Here is a 16,262-nt window from a genome sequence, read left to right on the forward strand (position 1 = left end):
AGCAGTAGTAGCAGTAAGCTTGAAAGTACAGAAGGCAGTTTATTTTTACTGAATTTGAGTTTTCTTTATTCTAGGCATTTAATATTTCATCTTGTATATTTTGTGGTGCTGACATAGTGAACTGTCATGGCAAGGATTTGACCCATTTTAATGAGGGATGAAATTAGGTTTGAAAAATATTCTTGATTGTATTAAATTTGTTAATTCCTGCAACTCATGAAGACAGTAGTTTTAAAAACCAGTTGGTACAATGGTTGAGCTTTTCTTTTAACACACAAGCAAAATAATGTGCTTCACATAATTTTATCTTAAAACTGCAATGCTGAGAGAATATGTAAATCCTTTTGGTGACATCTACAAAAACTTGAGTGGATTTTGTTTTCTTAAACTTCTTGACACTGTAATTGTATTAATGTTATATCATGCTTTTTTTAAACTAAAAATAAATCCTATTTGAAATTTTTACAGCAGGTCCCTTCAATACTTGGTGCTAAAATATTTTCTGGTAAAAGGAGGAGGAATTAATTTGTTTTATCTTTTTGGGTTTGTGAAATGATACTTTGCTTCTGAAATTTAAGTATGCATTCTTCTTCAAAATGCTATAAAGCTTTCAGAAGATTTTTGGTGACAGAAATAAGTTTAAAGATCCTTTTGCCTTACCATTTCATCTAATGCCACAGTGAATTGGTACTTTTTTCAAGACTATTCCTGTGCTTGCACTAACAATTTGAGGCCTTGATTGAGGAAGTTTCCTTTCTTACTTTCTTTTTTTTTTTTAATTATTTTATTAGTTGTATTGTTTCTTCATTTCCTTTCTATCCTGGTTATCTCCAGTTTCTTTCCATTACTTACACATTCCTACAGAGAGTATATTTCATGTGATATTTTCTGAAATCTTCAAATCACCTATTGCAGATTGCTCCTCTCACTAAGGCAAAACATAATGCCTGAAACCTCCACTTACTGTAAATCTTCATTAAATTTTTATTAGACACATCCAGCTGCTGAATCTTCTGTCTTGTGAAATTAATAAAGCAATTTCAGAAATAAACTTTAACTTCTATTGTTTTATTTACATCAGTTCTTAAACTAATAAAACTGACTTTATTTGGGTTATCTGCATATACTAGGGTGCCCTACTCTCTCTACTTTTTTTTCTGCCCATGTCCCCATAGCATTATACTAAGATTAATAATTGTATTAATACAATTTTAAAACGAAAGTAGTTAAGCATACATTTAAATGGCAAAATTATTTTTTGTTACTAGGTTTATCAAGAGTTACAAGAAATTTGGTGGCCCTCTTGAAAGGTAAATTTGTTGATTATTATTTGTGTAGCAACTGGGAACCTTGTTTTCATAACAAATTAGAACAATATACCAAGAAACCGTAGGCTTAAGCGAAAATACAGTGTCTAGTGTTTTGCCTTGACGATAATATCAATTTAGCGTAATATCGTCCCTTTCTTCACATATGGTACATATGCAAACAGCCACACAACAAGCCTTTCAATTTGCAGGACTACTTACTCTCTCTCTTTATACTTTACCTGCTCTTTAATCTTAATTGGTGATAATCATTAAGTTGTCTTGTTTGATAGCGTGTTGAAAGCCTATCAGTTTATCCACTGTGATTGTCAAAGTTAGTTTTGTGTTTTCCTTATTGTCAGTTATTTTTAAGCTTTCTTTATTATTCTATATTCTAAGAAAAACTTCCCACCCATATTGTCTGTAAAAATATTTATAGTCCATATGAACATATTACGTGTGATTGTTCCTTTTCTTTTTCTAAAGAGACGTATAGTAATTTGACTGAAAACTGTAGGTTTAGGGTCCTTTACAATTCTTGTATTGTCCTCTGAAACCTGAACCACTTTTTTTTCTTGGATCAAAGTTATACACAGCAAGGGAACTGCAGGTTACTGATAACTTACGTGATCATTTCTCTGGTTTCACAGTCTGAAGGAGTCATTCACAGTAAAGCTTCAGAGCTGTAAAAATGTGTATTTGTTTTATTACAGATTAGATGCTGTAGCTAGAGATGCTGAGCTAGTTGATAAATCAGAGACAGATCTTAGACGTTTGGGAGAGCTTGTACATAACGGATGCATTAAAGCTTTAAAGGACAATTCATCTGGACAAGAAAGAGCAGGTACAATGTGTTCAGGGGACTTGGGCAATAAAAATTGTCAAGAAGTCTGAATGATTCTTGCCCTCTGATCATAACTGAAAACAGTTCTTCTGGGGGGAAATATAAACAAAAATGTTGGCATGCTGATTGATTTTCAAAAGGGGTTATAGTAAGATGACTTGTTTTCCCTTTCTGTGTTTGAATTGTCATTGGAGAATGCAGTATGGTTTTGCTTTACTGTGAAATTTTAAAGTAGTCTGTTACTATCTGTAAGACCTTTTGATTGTAGAGCTTAATTCAAGCATTTGGTTAAGAAAAAATCATTTGGTATAATTGAAAGCTTGGTATAATTGAAAGCTTGCATCTAGAGCATCAATATGACTTGTTTTCTTTACATTTTTCTGCATAATATTTGTAAAGGTAAATATTTTAATAGCTTTGTCATTTATTTTAAGGAGGTAGACTTGGGAAGGTTAAAGGCCCAACATTCCGAATCTCAGGCGTGCAGGTGAATGCAAAGCTAGTCATCTCTCATGAAGAAGAGTTGGCACCATTGCACAAATCCATTCCTTCAGATCCAGAAGAAAGAAAAAGGTATTGAATTTTTTTTAAGGCAGTAGTAATGTGGAAAATTTTTCAAGTTTTAATGTTTTTTTTTTCAGACAACTTTGACTCAAATCACTCTCTGACAGCATTGTCCCTCTATTCCCTGTAAGAACTGGCAGTAGTAATCTGCTCCACATCTGTTCTTTCTTCCCTTGCCGTAGAAGCCAGTACCAGCTTTGGCTTCTCCATTATATTCACTGGGTACTGTGTTCAGTTACTAATAATAACCAGAACTAAAATTCAGGCTTGCTGGGGAGCTACTGTATGTGTCAGCTCTGCTTGAGGGGAAAGCAGTGTCTATCAAAGCACAGCAGTTCTACCCTCTGAACTTTTTCCTTTGCCACCTTGCATATCACAACCCCTAAACTATCCACTTATTTAGCAGTTACACTTGGATGATGATTTATGCTTTTAGTCATGGTTAGCCAACTCTGTGATGCAGCTTGTGGCCACAGAAAGATGTCTATTGTTCCTCGTATTTTAGTGTTGGTCAGCTTTAAAACACACTTCAGTGCTGATTTCACTAAATACTTTATATATATCAAATATATTCTTGATATAAGAAATAATAACAATAAATATTTGGATTAATTTCTTAAATATACCAGCATCTTAGCAGAGAAAATAAATGTAGTTACATCACTTTTAGTATGTTCCCTTTCCCCTTGCTAAGCTTCAGAAGTAAGCTTATTTGTCTTTCTATTTTATTTCTGCTAGATATGTCATCCCATGTCACACCAAGGCTGCTCATTTTGATATAGATTGGGGTAAGGAAGATGATTCCAATCTGTTAATAGGCATCTATGAATATGGATATGGCAGCTGGGAAATGATAAAAATGGATCCTGATCTTAGTTTGACACAGAAGGTATGTCATCTACAACATTTCATCAAGGACTCTTTTTGTTTAGGTAATGATGCTACTGAGAACAGTTACTGAAACAGCTTATTTTATGATAAGTCAAACTGCAGAGATGTTATATGTCAGTTGTACTTTTTATGTCCTTCCTGTGGTATAGTACTAGATTTTAAGGTCTTGTGTATTTGGTTGAAGTATACCTTCTTGCAGTCAATTATGTTGCAGTATTTCCATGTAGCTGGACCTCTGTCATTTGATTTTTCAGTCTTTTGCTTCTCTATTTTAGATGTTCCAATTTTTTTCCATTTTGTGTTCTTCAACTTTTGGAAGGGAGGTTTTTCTAGAGATCTCATTTGGGGTCCCCAGGTTCTTCACTTAAAGCTGTCTTTCACTCACAACATGAGAATAGCTGTACTAGAATTGGTGCAGTAGCTCCTTAGCAATAGTGAGCAACAGGTATTGAGGGAAAGAGTGGGGTGAAGTAAACTTTGTGACAGTGCCAACAACCTGTAGTTTGGGGATTTGAGGAGCCAGGGTTCTGTCCAGATTCATTTAATTATTCCTTCTCATGCCTTCCATTAATGTGCCTGTTTTTCGAAACAACCCATTTATATTTTTCGCATCTGCACTACCCTGTAGCAACTTCTGCATTTAGAAGATGAATGAGGCAGAGCCAGTTCTGTGGGTGACTGGTGCAAGAGCTGAGAATTCCTTAGAGAAACGGTCAGAGTGAAAACAGAAATCTGGGGCTGGTTTCTTGAGTTTGCTTTAAACTGTGAGGCAATTTCCAAGACTGCAGTTTGCATTGAGACAGTTTCCATTGGCTGCATGATTGGAGAGAAATGAAAATGTTTAAGAAATTTTCTATTGCTTCAAGCATGCTGGCATATTTACTACGTGTAGTTGAAGAAGATGGTTTTGACCTTTTTTACACAGCTTTTTCTGTTTTGTGTGATCCAGGCTAGCATGTTCCAAACTGATAACATGTACTCATAGCTGTGATACTACCATTGTTCTCCTCAGATTTTGCCTGATGATCCAGATAAGAAACCCCAGGCAAAGCAGTTACAGACCCGTGCAGACTACCTCATTAAATTACTGAATAAAGACCTTGCAAGGAAGGAAGCACAAAGGCTTGCTGGTGCAGTAAGTAAAATTTAGCATTCATTAGTGAGATAAGACAATATGCTTATAGGCTTGTCAGCTGATCCTTTTTCTTACTTAGTTCTGCTCTTTTTCTTTGTATAGTATTACACTGTATTGTGAATCATATTACATGAGACTAACTCAAGAAATTGTGAGTTTCATATTGTATTATTCTCTTATTATTTTTATGTATATTCTACTGTTGCACTACTCTCTGTCTCCAGTCCTGAGGAAAGTGGTGGTCATTAGTGGCAATAAATAAAATAAACCCTCTATTTGATGTGCAAAAAAAATTTTTTTTTTTTTTTTGCAACTCTGGTGCAGAGATGCTTGTAAATTGACATATTAAAAGAGACCAATTTGCATTCAGGGCAATTCAAAGAGGAGGAAAACAAGAACTAAGAAGAACAAGGTGATAAAGGCTGCAAAAATAAAAGAAGAAATAAAAAGTGATTCTTCACCACAACCCTCAGAAAAATCTGATGAAGACGATGATGAGGATAACAAGGTAAATACCTTTCATATGGTAAAGAGGGCTATTCAGTCCTGCCTGTTAGTATCAATTTCTAGTTTATGTTCTGCTTGACTTAATAAAATTTAAGTACCTGAATATCATCCTTCTCCTGTGGCCACTACAGTTGATGTTGTATCAGTACAAGGACATGGAAGACTGTATCTGTTTTCACTTAATGATAAGCCAGTAGCTGAGGAATTATGAGTAGTTTTCCAAATTCTATTGTAAAAACTGTTGTGGTCTAATTACAAGTAGCATTGTTCAGTTTCAGCATTCCTGAAAGACTTCAGCATCTTAGCTGCAAGAAATGCAAACCTAATGTAAAACACAATTGTAAAACTCATGTTTCTGGCTAATGTGTTACTGCTACTGATACTAATTTTTCAGGTAAAGTTTTTCATTCAGTAGCAGGAAAAAAACATCAAGCACATCTAGAATAAGCAGCATGAATAAATGATATTTGAAGACTTGTATGTGAAAGCTCCTGTATATACTATGGCTGTCATTATCCAAAAAAACTATTTAACTGACTATTTAACCTCATTGTGTTCTGTCACTTCTGATGTGTTCCTTCAGGCCTTTGCTTTTGTAGGGTCTTTTTACTTCTTAACATATATCACACAGCAGAAACCACCAGAGATAAAAATTTAGGTAAAGTTTAGTGTCATGTCACACCTAATTTTATGACTTGGAAAATAGCTGAAATAAATCAGTGAAATCTATACATATCATTAAAATACATACTACTTAGCTTAAAATAAACTAAATTGAAGTGTCTTATGTAACTGTTTTAAACTATTTAAAACCATTCTAATTGTCAGCTCACTCTAGAGGAAAAAATACTTATGTCAATACATAGTTAAGATGAAGTCAACCTTAGAAGAATCATGTTACATCTATAAAAAATAGTCATTTTTAACTAAAGCATTCCTGTATGTATTTAAATTGTACTATGGAGAATGAAATATAAAGCCAGAAAAAAAATTTAAAAACTTTGAATGCAGAGTGGCTTATGTTTATAGATAACTTTTTTTGAACCTAAGGCTAAGAACTGTAAGTGTTTTCAGTCTAAGTGTTCCCAGTAAATTAGCATGGGTAACTGAACCCTAAAACTAAGCAAATTAAGTGTTCAGACTACTTAAAAAATTAGTGTGAGACTGCATCTCCACTCAAAACAGAAGACGCTGACAGTCAGTTGACTGATTTGATATGTTTTGGAAAAGTGCTTAGAATGCTATTCATCCCTGTAATACTTTCAGACAGACTAACAACTGCACTTCTGAAAACTGAACTATATACAAAAATGGGCTTTAACCACCTAAGTGGTTGACTTTACCTACTTAGCTGTTAAACAGGATGGCAGCTAGAACACTCAGGAAACTCTTGAAGTCATTGGGGTTTTGCTGGGAAGTTTCCACAGTACCTAAATACTGAAGTTCTGGCTGGGCCGATTGCTTGGTACCTCATCTAAGTAACTGTTTTGGATTCATGTATTAGGCATTCTTTCATCTCTTTTTCTGCAATCGATTCTGTTTATGCCTTTCCAGGGTATACTTCAGATCAATTCAAAGATAATGATTCTTGCACATGCACATAACACTTTTGTTACGTATTATAGTATTTTTCCGTGTCTGAAAGGATTTGAGTTTCCATGTCAAACCTTCTAAGTGAATATTATAAAGACCAGTGGAGTGGTATTTTGTTCATCTTCAAATAATTAAATGGGTCCATATCAGATAATCTGTAACTAAGACATTTTTTAAGCCCAATAAAAAGAACACCTTTGGAAAAGAGGAAGTTCGGACTTTGTTACCTTCTCCTGTGGAAGTTTAATATGGGGTGGTAAAAAGTTACTGGGACAAAGCAAACTAGAACAGAGAACTTCTAACATCCCCATCACTTGAGTGTCCTGACGAATCAGCTCGATTTTGCGAGACTTACTTCCTTTTAGCTCTTCAGTGCCTAACTACCTTTTAGAGGGACAGATTTCTAAGTTAAATGGACGTAATTTCTCACTATGACTGCCAAATCGGTACTTGCTTTGTCACATCAAGGAAGTGAGTGAGTAGATATCATCTTTCTTCACAACTGCGTTCAGTCCTGTTTGATAGATGTTAAATCTCTGTCCAAAAAGAAGAAAATGCACAGATAAAAAGTATATTTTAATCTGATGGTTACAAAACTTGTATAGATAGGAACTCAGTCTGATGTGACATATATGCTTGCGTATTGCAGGATGAGATTATTTCAGTGAAACATCCACATAAAAAAATTAAAGCAGAGAAGGAAAATGAAGAAAAGCCTGAGCCAGATATTGGTATAAAGAAGGAAGCTGAAGAAAAAAGAGAGACAAAAGAAAAGGAAAATAAGAGGGATTTGAAAAGGGAGAAAAAAGAAAAAGAGGATAAGAAAGAATTAAAAGAAAAAGATATTAAAGAAAAGAGAGAAAACAAAGTAAAAGAATCCACACAGAAAGAAAAAGAAGTGAAGGAAGAGAAGGTAACCAGGTTTACTTATCTTATATAGCACTAGAAAAGGCCACTAGGTTTTTCTGAATGATTTTGAAGTGAAAAGGTATTTTGGATTTGATCATTGTCATTTCATTGGAGTCTTTTACATCATTTGAAGTTTTATTTATACTATCTGAAACCATGAGGACAGGTATATGAAACGGGAAATTGTCTTCTATGACCCATATCTTAGTTGGGCTCAGAGAACAAGTGTGTGCAAGCAATTCTTCTATTCCTTTTCCATTCTCCTTTTCCATCCCACAGAGAAAGTAAAATGTACTGTCATTGAATGTCAGCATAGTTTTTAATCTTATTGAAGAGAATGAGGTAGTTACAGGGATTGTCATATATTATAGGATAATTCCAGAGCCAAAATAAAATTTACTTAAATATTTTTATATCTTGCTCTTAGGTAAATGAAATCAAATCTGAAAGTAAAGAAAAAACTAAAAAAATTACATTGTTGGATACTCCAGTTCATATTACTGCAACTAGTGAACCAGTTCCTATATCCGAAGAATCTGAAGAACTGGATCAGAAAACTTTTAGTGTGGTAAGTCCCTTTTTGGTAAGTTAGTGTTTATACTTGATAGTCTAAATGAGGACAATTTCTGATGTGCTTGATTCTGTTATTGGGCACAGTAACACAGGTCATCTTTTGCTAGTAAGGTCTCAGATCAACGAATGTTACTGCCACTGTACTAAAGTAATATTTGTCTTCATTCCAGCGGATCTATTTTACTGTTTACTGTATTTATGCAGGATAGTAGGAAAACTTATCCAGTGATCTGTCTGCTGAATAGATTTAGAATATAGACTCAAGATATATCCTCAAGAATAACTTGTGTATCCTGCTTCTTAAAGAGCAGACATGAGTGAACTTCGGTGCAATTACTGGAGTCCCTGTCTTCACCTATTCATATATGCCTTTCTTCTTTGTAAGATAACAAGAGAAATTAAGTTTCAGCACTCGCCTCCTGAAGTATTGCAGACTTAAATTAGCATTTGTTCCTTCCTGTGTCTACTAAAGCCCTTAGAAATACCTTGCTGGAGTAAACTCTCTGACACCAATAGTAGTTTAAATAGTAGTTTAAATAGTAGTTTAAATAGTAGTTTAAATAGTAGTTTAAATAGTAGTTTAAATAGTAGTTTAAATAGTAGTTTAAATAGTAGTTTAAATAGTAGTTTAAATAGTAGTTTAAATAGTAGTTTAAATAGTAGTTTAATAACTACTTCTGACTAAGAACAGAATCAATATAAGATGAAAAAAGGTATGTACACACAATTCATGAGAAGTTTTATAGATCATTTGGGTCCTTTGGAAAGGCACCAGTGAGTTACTTTGAACAGCTACTCTCTTGTGAAGGTTTCATCATTCAGATTTCAAGAGTCATTTGTTTCTGCCAGCCAAGCTTTATTGGTTCTGTTGTGGGTGCTGTCTGTGATGTACAAGTAAGATTCTCTTGAGTATGGCAGTGACTGGTCTTTGTACGGTTTTATTCTAAACATCCAAGTAACTCACCTGTGATTTCCAGGATCAGGCTCGAGTGATTCAGGTGGATATCTTTGTGTGGCTAAGTGACAGAAAATCACTTGCTTTCCACGTCTAGTTACACTTCTCTGATCACTTCTGTACTTAAGCAGTTCACTCTGTAAGCTGTCTTTTAAAAGGCTACTTTAAGCTGTGGGTAGTGCAATATATAATGCAGCTGCTTAATTACACAGGGGCATGAACTGGTGAGGAACAGCTTCCCTGATTTTTCCATGATATTCCATTCCAAATATTCATTTGGTTTTTCAATTTCCCCCCGTCCCCTCCCCCCTGATCTACAGACTTCCTTTTGGTCTTACTGGGTTGGGTCTATGCATAGAACAAATTTTTTTTTTTAATTCAGACTTTTTATTCTGGAATGTGTGTTTATCATTACGCCATGGTCAGATGCAGTCTGATTAGCCTATTTAAATACATTTTCAAATGGAAATTACTACCATGGATTGTTCAGGCTTAACTAATTTGGCTCTTTGTGACAAGTAGAATATGCATTTCTTCTGTTTACCATCCACCTACAATGATATGGTATTCCTAAGCAAGTGTCTGTAACTTACATCGTGCTAACTGGTTTTATCTGGGTTTATTATTAAAACACTTGAATCAAAGTGTGAAAATTCAAGAACACATAGATGACATGTATGTGTGTTGCCATCACTGTTGTTACTAATCTAGGCATACCCAAACTAGCTTTACTCTAGATGGCACAAGTTCTGCTCGTATTTGCATAGGACTAAGGTTTAAAAACTGATCAGAGAAGCAATGTTGATCCTCTGCTGAATGCCAGGTTTAATTGTTGCAGCAGGTATCTGTTGGAAATGTCCTGAACACTCTCATATTTAATTTTGACTTGGAGTTTGTATAGCTTTCAAGGTGCTAAAAAGCATAAGTCTTGTCCTATATGCTTGTGCTGAAAGTTTAAATAGTAAAACCCAGTTGTAAACAGTCTTTTTCCTCAGAAAATCCTTTATAATAAATTAGTGCTTTCTGAAAACCTTGATATCTGTATTCTATACAGTCTAATGCTTTCTTAGAGGAGTAAATTTCCAACTGGGAATAAAATACTTTTTCCAAAGGAAACCTGGAAAACATTTTGAAGAGCTGCGAGCAAGTCTTGTGCTTCATTTGGCTTGTAATAATACTGTCTTTGCCTCTGTGTGTGTGTATATATATATGTATCACAGTAAGGGGCAGGTCATGTTTTAGAACTCTTGGGTTTTTTCTTTGAATTAATACGTTCCTTTTCCATTTTACAGTGCAAAGAAAGAATGAGGCCTGTCAAAGCAGCACTGAAACAGCTCGATCGACCAGAGAAGGGCCTTTCTGAAAGAGAGCAGCTGGAACATACTAGACAGTGTCTAATCAAAATTGGGGATCACATTACTGAATGTCTAAAGGAGTACACAAATCCTGAACAAATTAAACAATGGAGAAAGTAAGTTATTATTGTTTTTTCTTTAAAAAGGAAAATCTGTAATTGCTCTTACCAAGCAGAATAGTTTTTAATTATTTACCTTGTTCCTTATGCACCCTTTCTTGTATCTTTATGCTGTTTTAAATAGGAGTCTGTAGAAAGATGGTTATAGATGGTTCTGACTTTTAATGCATTGACTTTTTCATACTGCATAGCAATGCATTTTTGTCCAGTAGGTGGCATCATCTCACATTTTACAACCAAAAGCAAGTACTAGGTAACTTGTTACTTAGATGGTGTTTAGTGGAAAAGCATTCTTACCCTTAAGGATCTGGGGTGGTTTTTGTTTTCAACTTTGAGAGTTTTCTTTAATTCCTGCTAAAAATATGTAATTCTAAATTTGTTCTAAACTTTGTATGATTCTGAGTTGCACAATTCTTTATTCTTTCAAAAATACACTCTAAAATTAAACTCTGTATGAACTATGACTTGATAAAAGTATTTGTCATAACTTAGATGTATTTTAAAAATGAACGAAGAGTTTGCATTTTGTAAGGTGACAATTTAAAAAAAAATAAAGAAAAATTGTTGGTTTGTAACTACTTCTATTTCATTGTTAAGTTGCTAATGCAATTTGAGTTATCTTTATCAGAATATGCACTTTAATGGTTGAAAAATACATCCTGCACTTCCTTATACAAAAGTCTGTTCATGTGTCATTTTCATGAAGATTTATGGTAGCATAGAATGCTTCTGCTGTTTTCACTTGCTTTACTTCAAAATATTAAGGTGTTTTGAGATACAAAACCGAGATCCATGTCACACATTTTGCTAAATGTTACATTTCTTTAAGTGGAAACTCATAATAGAGCTATTATAATAATGCTACAATATTATATGGAGATTATTAAAAAATGTATTTTATCTATCTTTGATAAGAAGAAGTGTTGTTAACTGTTTATAAAGTTACACAGGTGTCATTAGGCACACCATTGACTAACTGTCTCCTTTTGCAAACCTCTAGACTAAAATGATAATGTTTAAATAATCACAGTGAAGAAGCAGGCTGTTGCTTCCTGAGCTTGCAAGCTTCAGATACTTCAGAACAGTAGTATTCTGTAGTGTCTTTTAAGCATGCCACCTGTAAATCTAACTAACAGAATTCTAAACTGAAGATCTGTTATCTGTGATTATAGAAGCAAATGTTTTCTTCAGAGTTTTGGTATCTTGACAGTAAAGGACTTGATTTGTGCTTCTTTCATTCCTTCGAGCACAGATTAGGCACAAATTTATTGTCATACCACTTCCATCCTCTTTCACAGTTCTCAGTTGGTTTCAAAAGCTTTGACCAGGCTTATGTGGAAAAATTCTTTCACTAATATTTTCATGAAATAAGGCTTGTAGGTCAAATGTCTACACTGTAAGAGATTTCAAGGTTGTTTTTACTTACTTTTGCTTAAATTTTTATTTACTGAGTGATAGATACTTAAAATTCAAACAAACTTTCAGAAGACATACATAAACTGATGGCTACATTTTTAAGCAGTTTCACAAATCATTCTATTAACACAATTGTTATTAGTCCTACTTTCCATGCACTTTGCAGTCTGAAGTACTTACGATAAATATTATAAAGTGACAAATTTTTAAAGGAATTAATCTTTCAAATGTTTGAAATACAGCTAGGTAATGCTTGCCGTGCAGCTAGGCAATACTGTGTAAATTTCATAGTGTTTCTGGTTTGCTGAAGTACTATTCAAATAATTTCAGTTAAAACTACATTCTTTTGCATAATACAAGAAAAACAAATGTTTAGAAGAATTGTAACTTCTCTTTTCTTCTTCCTCAGAAATTTGTGGATTTTTGTCTCTAAGTTTACAGAATTTGATGCCAGGAAGCTGCACAAACTGTATAAACATGCAATCAAAAAACGCCAAGAGTCTCAGGTAAAGTTTTTCAGACCCTTTCTAAATATACAAATATGTATTTTAAGTATCATAACTTTTATTAGATTTAAAGGAGTATAAGACAGAAGTACACTTCAAGTAGCATTTGTGTTTTTAGTAAAGTAGGATATTATTCCAATATGATTTGTTAGGATATTTTGTTAGGATATTTTTCTAAATATTTCAGATGAACTTTGGGATTTAGCAATGAGTTTTTGTACTTGTCTTTTTTAGCAACACAATGACCAGAATATTAGCAGCAATGTGAATACACATGTAATTAGAAATCCAGGTAAGAAACCTTAAGTATATTCTTGTGTTAGATATCATAGTTCTCATGTTTCTTTCATTTCACATGTCTCCTTGATCTGTCTCCCACACTGTTAAGTGTCATAGAAATTGGCTGATTAGAAAAAATTTACTAGTTTGCTGATGAAATCCAGAATGCAGACTGAAGTTGGTACTTAATGGTTTTAGTAGCAAGTTATTTGACCATTCTTTTAAAAGATTTGGAAGAATTTTTTGAGTTTAATTTAGGGGAGGGAGAGAGTAAGCTTCTTGGAAATTCTGTGTTTATTTGTAGCTGTTGTAATGTCACTTCTGTGTAAGAAAGCAAGCTATTCCTTGAAGTCATAGTTTGTAATTAGTTACATGGGCTGTCTTGTTGACAATAACACTGATTTTTTTCTATGGTCCCTCACCTGCCTTCTTGTAGTACTTGCTTTTATCTTGTGTTCTGTAACACTTCGAGTATATTTTCATGGACTTAAAATCAACATAATTGGATTCTAGGAATACCACTAAAAGTCTTTCATAAACAAGGCATATCTTTAAAGCTCTTATTCATGCTAAGGTCATCCTTAGAGAGGAAGTTGCTACCATTCTGTCAAAAATTGCCCTACTAAAGGTACTCTTACTCACTGTTCATTTGGACCGTGCTTAGCTTCACAGACTGGAGAGGCTGAAAAATTCCGTTTCTGAGTCCTATACATATACATTCTAACTTGCTTCCCCCTTACTTCTGGGTTTCTTTCAGTTCACTCACATTAGTGCATTTGTCTTTCAACTATTTAGGTGTTTTTTCTGTCAAAACTATAACGTCACTTTCATACTGCTTTACATGTGACAGGTAGAAGTGCTGTTTGAATTAGGTGAAGACAAGACTTCATGAGACTTCCTTTTAACCTCTGCTTTGTTAAACAGATGTGGACAGACTAAAGGAGAATACAAACCATGATGACAGTAGCAGGGACAGTTATTCTTCTGATAGACATTCTTTACAATACCACGATCATCATAAAGACAGGCATCAGGGAGATACTTACAAGAAGAATGACTCTAGGAAAAGGCCCTATTCAGCCTTCAGCAATGGAAAAGATCACAGAGACTGGGATCACTACAAACAAGACAGCAGGTGAGTGTCTTCAGCAATTTTAAAATCTGTTCAGAATTTCCTTCCTGTTTTTCTAGAATGCTTCTAGCAACAAAACATCTTTTTTGAATAATGCAGAATTGCAAAGATAACCCTCTAATGCAGTTCTGATGATTTGACGTAATTGTGGCTCTTAATGTGTGTTCAGTAACACTAATAAAAATAATTTCTATTTTTTAGATACTACAGTGACAGTAAACATAGAAAGTTAGATGACTACAGGAGCAGAGACCACAGGTCAAACCTAGAAGGAAGTTTAAAAGACAGCCGGGCTCATTCAGATCACCGTTCCCATTCAGACCACAAGATACATTCAGATCAGCGTTCCACTTCAGAGTACAGCCATCATAAATCTTCTAGAGATTATAGGTACCACTCAGACTGGCAAATGGACCACAGAGCTTCAGGTAGTGGCCCACGGTCACCATTAGATCAGAGGTCTCCTTATGGTTCAAGATCTCCCCTGGGACACAGATCTCCATTTGAACACTCATCAGATCACAAAAGTACACCTGAACATACATGGAGTAGCCGGAAGACATAACAAAGACTGACATTTTCTGGACCTTCTTTTAGCCATATAGAGTAAACTAACACAGTAATTGCCTTACATGACTTGAAAGATATGGACTGGATATTCTATCAGTAACAGTATTGTTACTTCTTTCCAAGATGCAAGGTCTATTATCCCAACAGAAGAAAAATATTTTTCTATTTAAAGTTTATGCTGCACTGTGCTGCAAATGTTGTGGCACTCTTTTTTAAGAAATAGATGTTGTTTACTTTTACAGGGACCTCAACACTGCCCCTTTCAGACTGGATCTTACTATAAAACTCTTCTTGTCACAATGGTTTTAGGCTGAACACGTTTTAAATTATGTTTGTAAATGAACTTCTAAACACTGACCTGTGCTCACATTTCAGGAAGGAATGAGGAGTTTATTTTCTTTTGTTTCTTGGTAAAGAACTCTCAAGGACTTTGTTCACTTTCCAAAGCTACTTGTTTACATTGTACACTGCGACCACCTTGCCGCTTTTCATCACAAGCTTGAATATTTAAATTCTGTACCTGTAACTGTTAAGTAGCCAGGACTACTCCTGTTTGTGATCAGTTATAATGCCTTTTCACAAAGCAAAGAAAAAAAAATAAAAACAAAGCAAAATACACAAACAAATGGCTGTAAATTATTGTAAAATAATTAAATAAGCTTTTTTTCCCTCTCAGGCTTTTTCTGACTGTTCCTTTCCCCACCAACTCAGGCTTTCTTGTCACAAGTATGAAACAAAATCAGTGTACTTACACGTTTCAATAAAATATCTTGATGAAATCACTGTTCAGAATGTAAAACGGGGAAAGGGAACATTTTATTCCATTTAGTTCTTTTTTATTGGATAGTTTAGATAGACATTTTGGTTTTTTGAGGGTGTTTTTGGTTGGGGGTTGGTTTTTTTTTTTCCACTATTAAACTGTCAGTGTTGTGATTGTTTGTAATGAAATGGTAAGAAATATCCAGCTAAACTGTGCTCTGGAAAGTTTTTTCAGGTGCATTTGTTTTCAAGATGGAGTGTTAAATATCTGAACACTTCAGAATCCAAATCAGCCAAAATTTTATTGTAAATCCATTTGTGTTCCCTCTTCAACATGGGCAATAATGTCAAATGTGCTATGCAGCCAGTTAATATATTAGAAGATTTGAATGACTTTACTGACAGAATTGTTACAATGCACACTGATTGTACGTAGATAACTTCTATCTGACAAATTAAATTTAAACTAAAAGGATATGTGGGCTCTTGTAGTTTTCTGCTGTGTTTTTCTCTACAGCGTTAATTTTTCTCAGGTTTACCCATAAGAACATTAAACTCTTAAGTGCTAAATTTTAATACACTATGTGATAATTAGGGAAGATGCCTAGCCTGGCATCTGGTTGGAGCTGTATCTGTTGCTCCAGTTTTACTCCGCTCTTGCAATGTTGAGCATTTTTTCCAGTTAAACAGGTTTATATGAAAGCATAAATATAGAACCAAAATCTGTCTACAGAGTGTCTGTTAGGATACCACTGTAGGCATAGTTGCTGCACAACAAGTTTTAAGCTTATTTAATGTAGGCTGGGACTCAGTTAACTAATGCTGCTTCACTTCTTAACTGATCTTCC

At 34.3% G+C, this 16,262-nt stretch overlaps 1 protein-coding gene across 4 annotated transcripts in view; it reads left to right on the forward strand.

Moving 5' to 3' along the window:
* Positions 1-15,330, forward strand: part of CHD1 (chromodomain helicase DNA binding protein 1) — a 56,668-nt gene extending 41,338 nt beyond the window's left edge. For 3 of the 4 annotated variants that reach the window (XM_075078154.1, XM_075078153.1, XM_075078155.1), the window contains 13 exons: positions 1,269-1,310; positions 2,021-2,151; positions 2,586-2,724; positions 3,454-3,604; positions 4,619-4,741; positions 5,112-5,249; positions 7,491-7,754; positions 8,178-8,318; positions 10,571-10,749; positions 12,578-12,674; positions 12,909-12,966; positions 13,878-14,088; positions 14,287-15,330. In XM_075078154.1, the coding sequence (XP_074934255.1) occupies positions 1,269-1,310; positions 2,021-2,151; positions 2,586-2,724; positions 3,454-3,604; positions 4,619-4,741; positions 5,112-5,249; positions 7,491-7,754; positions 8,178-8,318; positions 10,571-10,749; positions 12,578-12,674; positions 12,909-12,966; positions 13,878-14,088; positions 14,287-14,650 (2,038 nt within the window). In that variant the 3' untranslated portion in view covers positions 14,651-15,330. The remainder of the gene's footprint in view (positions 1-1,268; positions 1,311-2,020; positions 2,152-2,585; positions 2,725-3,453; positions 3,605-4,618; positions 4,742-5,111; positions 5,250-7,490; positions 7,755-8,177; positions 8,319-10,570; positions 10,750-12,577; positions 12,675-12,908; positions 12,967-13,877; positions 14,089-14,286) is intronic. The other variant, XM_075078156.1, reaches the window with a different exon arrangement.
* Positions 15,331-16,262: the final 932 nt, after the last annotated feature.

The sequence above is a fragment of the Phalacrocorax aristotelis genome, chromosome Z, assembly GCF_949628215.1.
Source record: "Phalacrocorax aristotelis chromosome Z, bGulAri2.1, whole genome shotgun sequence".
NCBI lineage: Eukaryota > Metazoa > Chordata > Aves > Suliformes > Phalacrocoracidae > Phalacrocorax > Phalacrocorax aristotelis.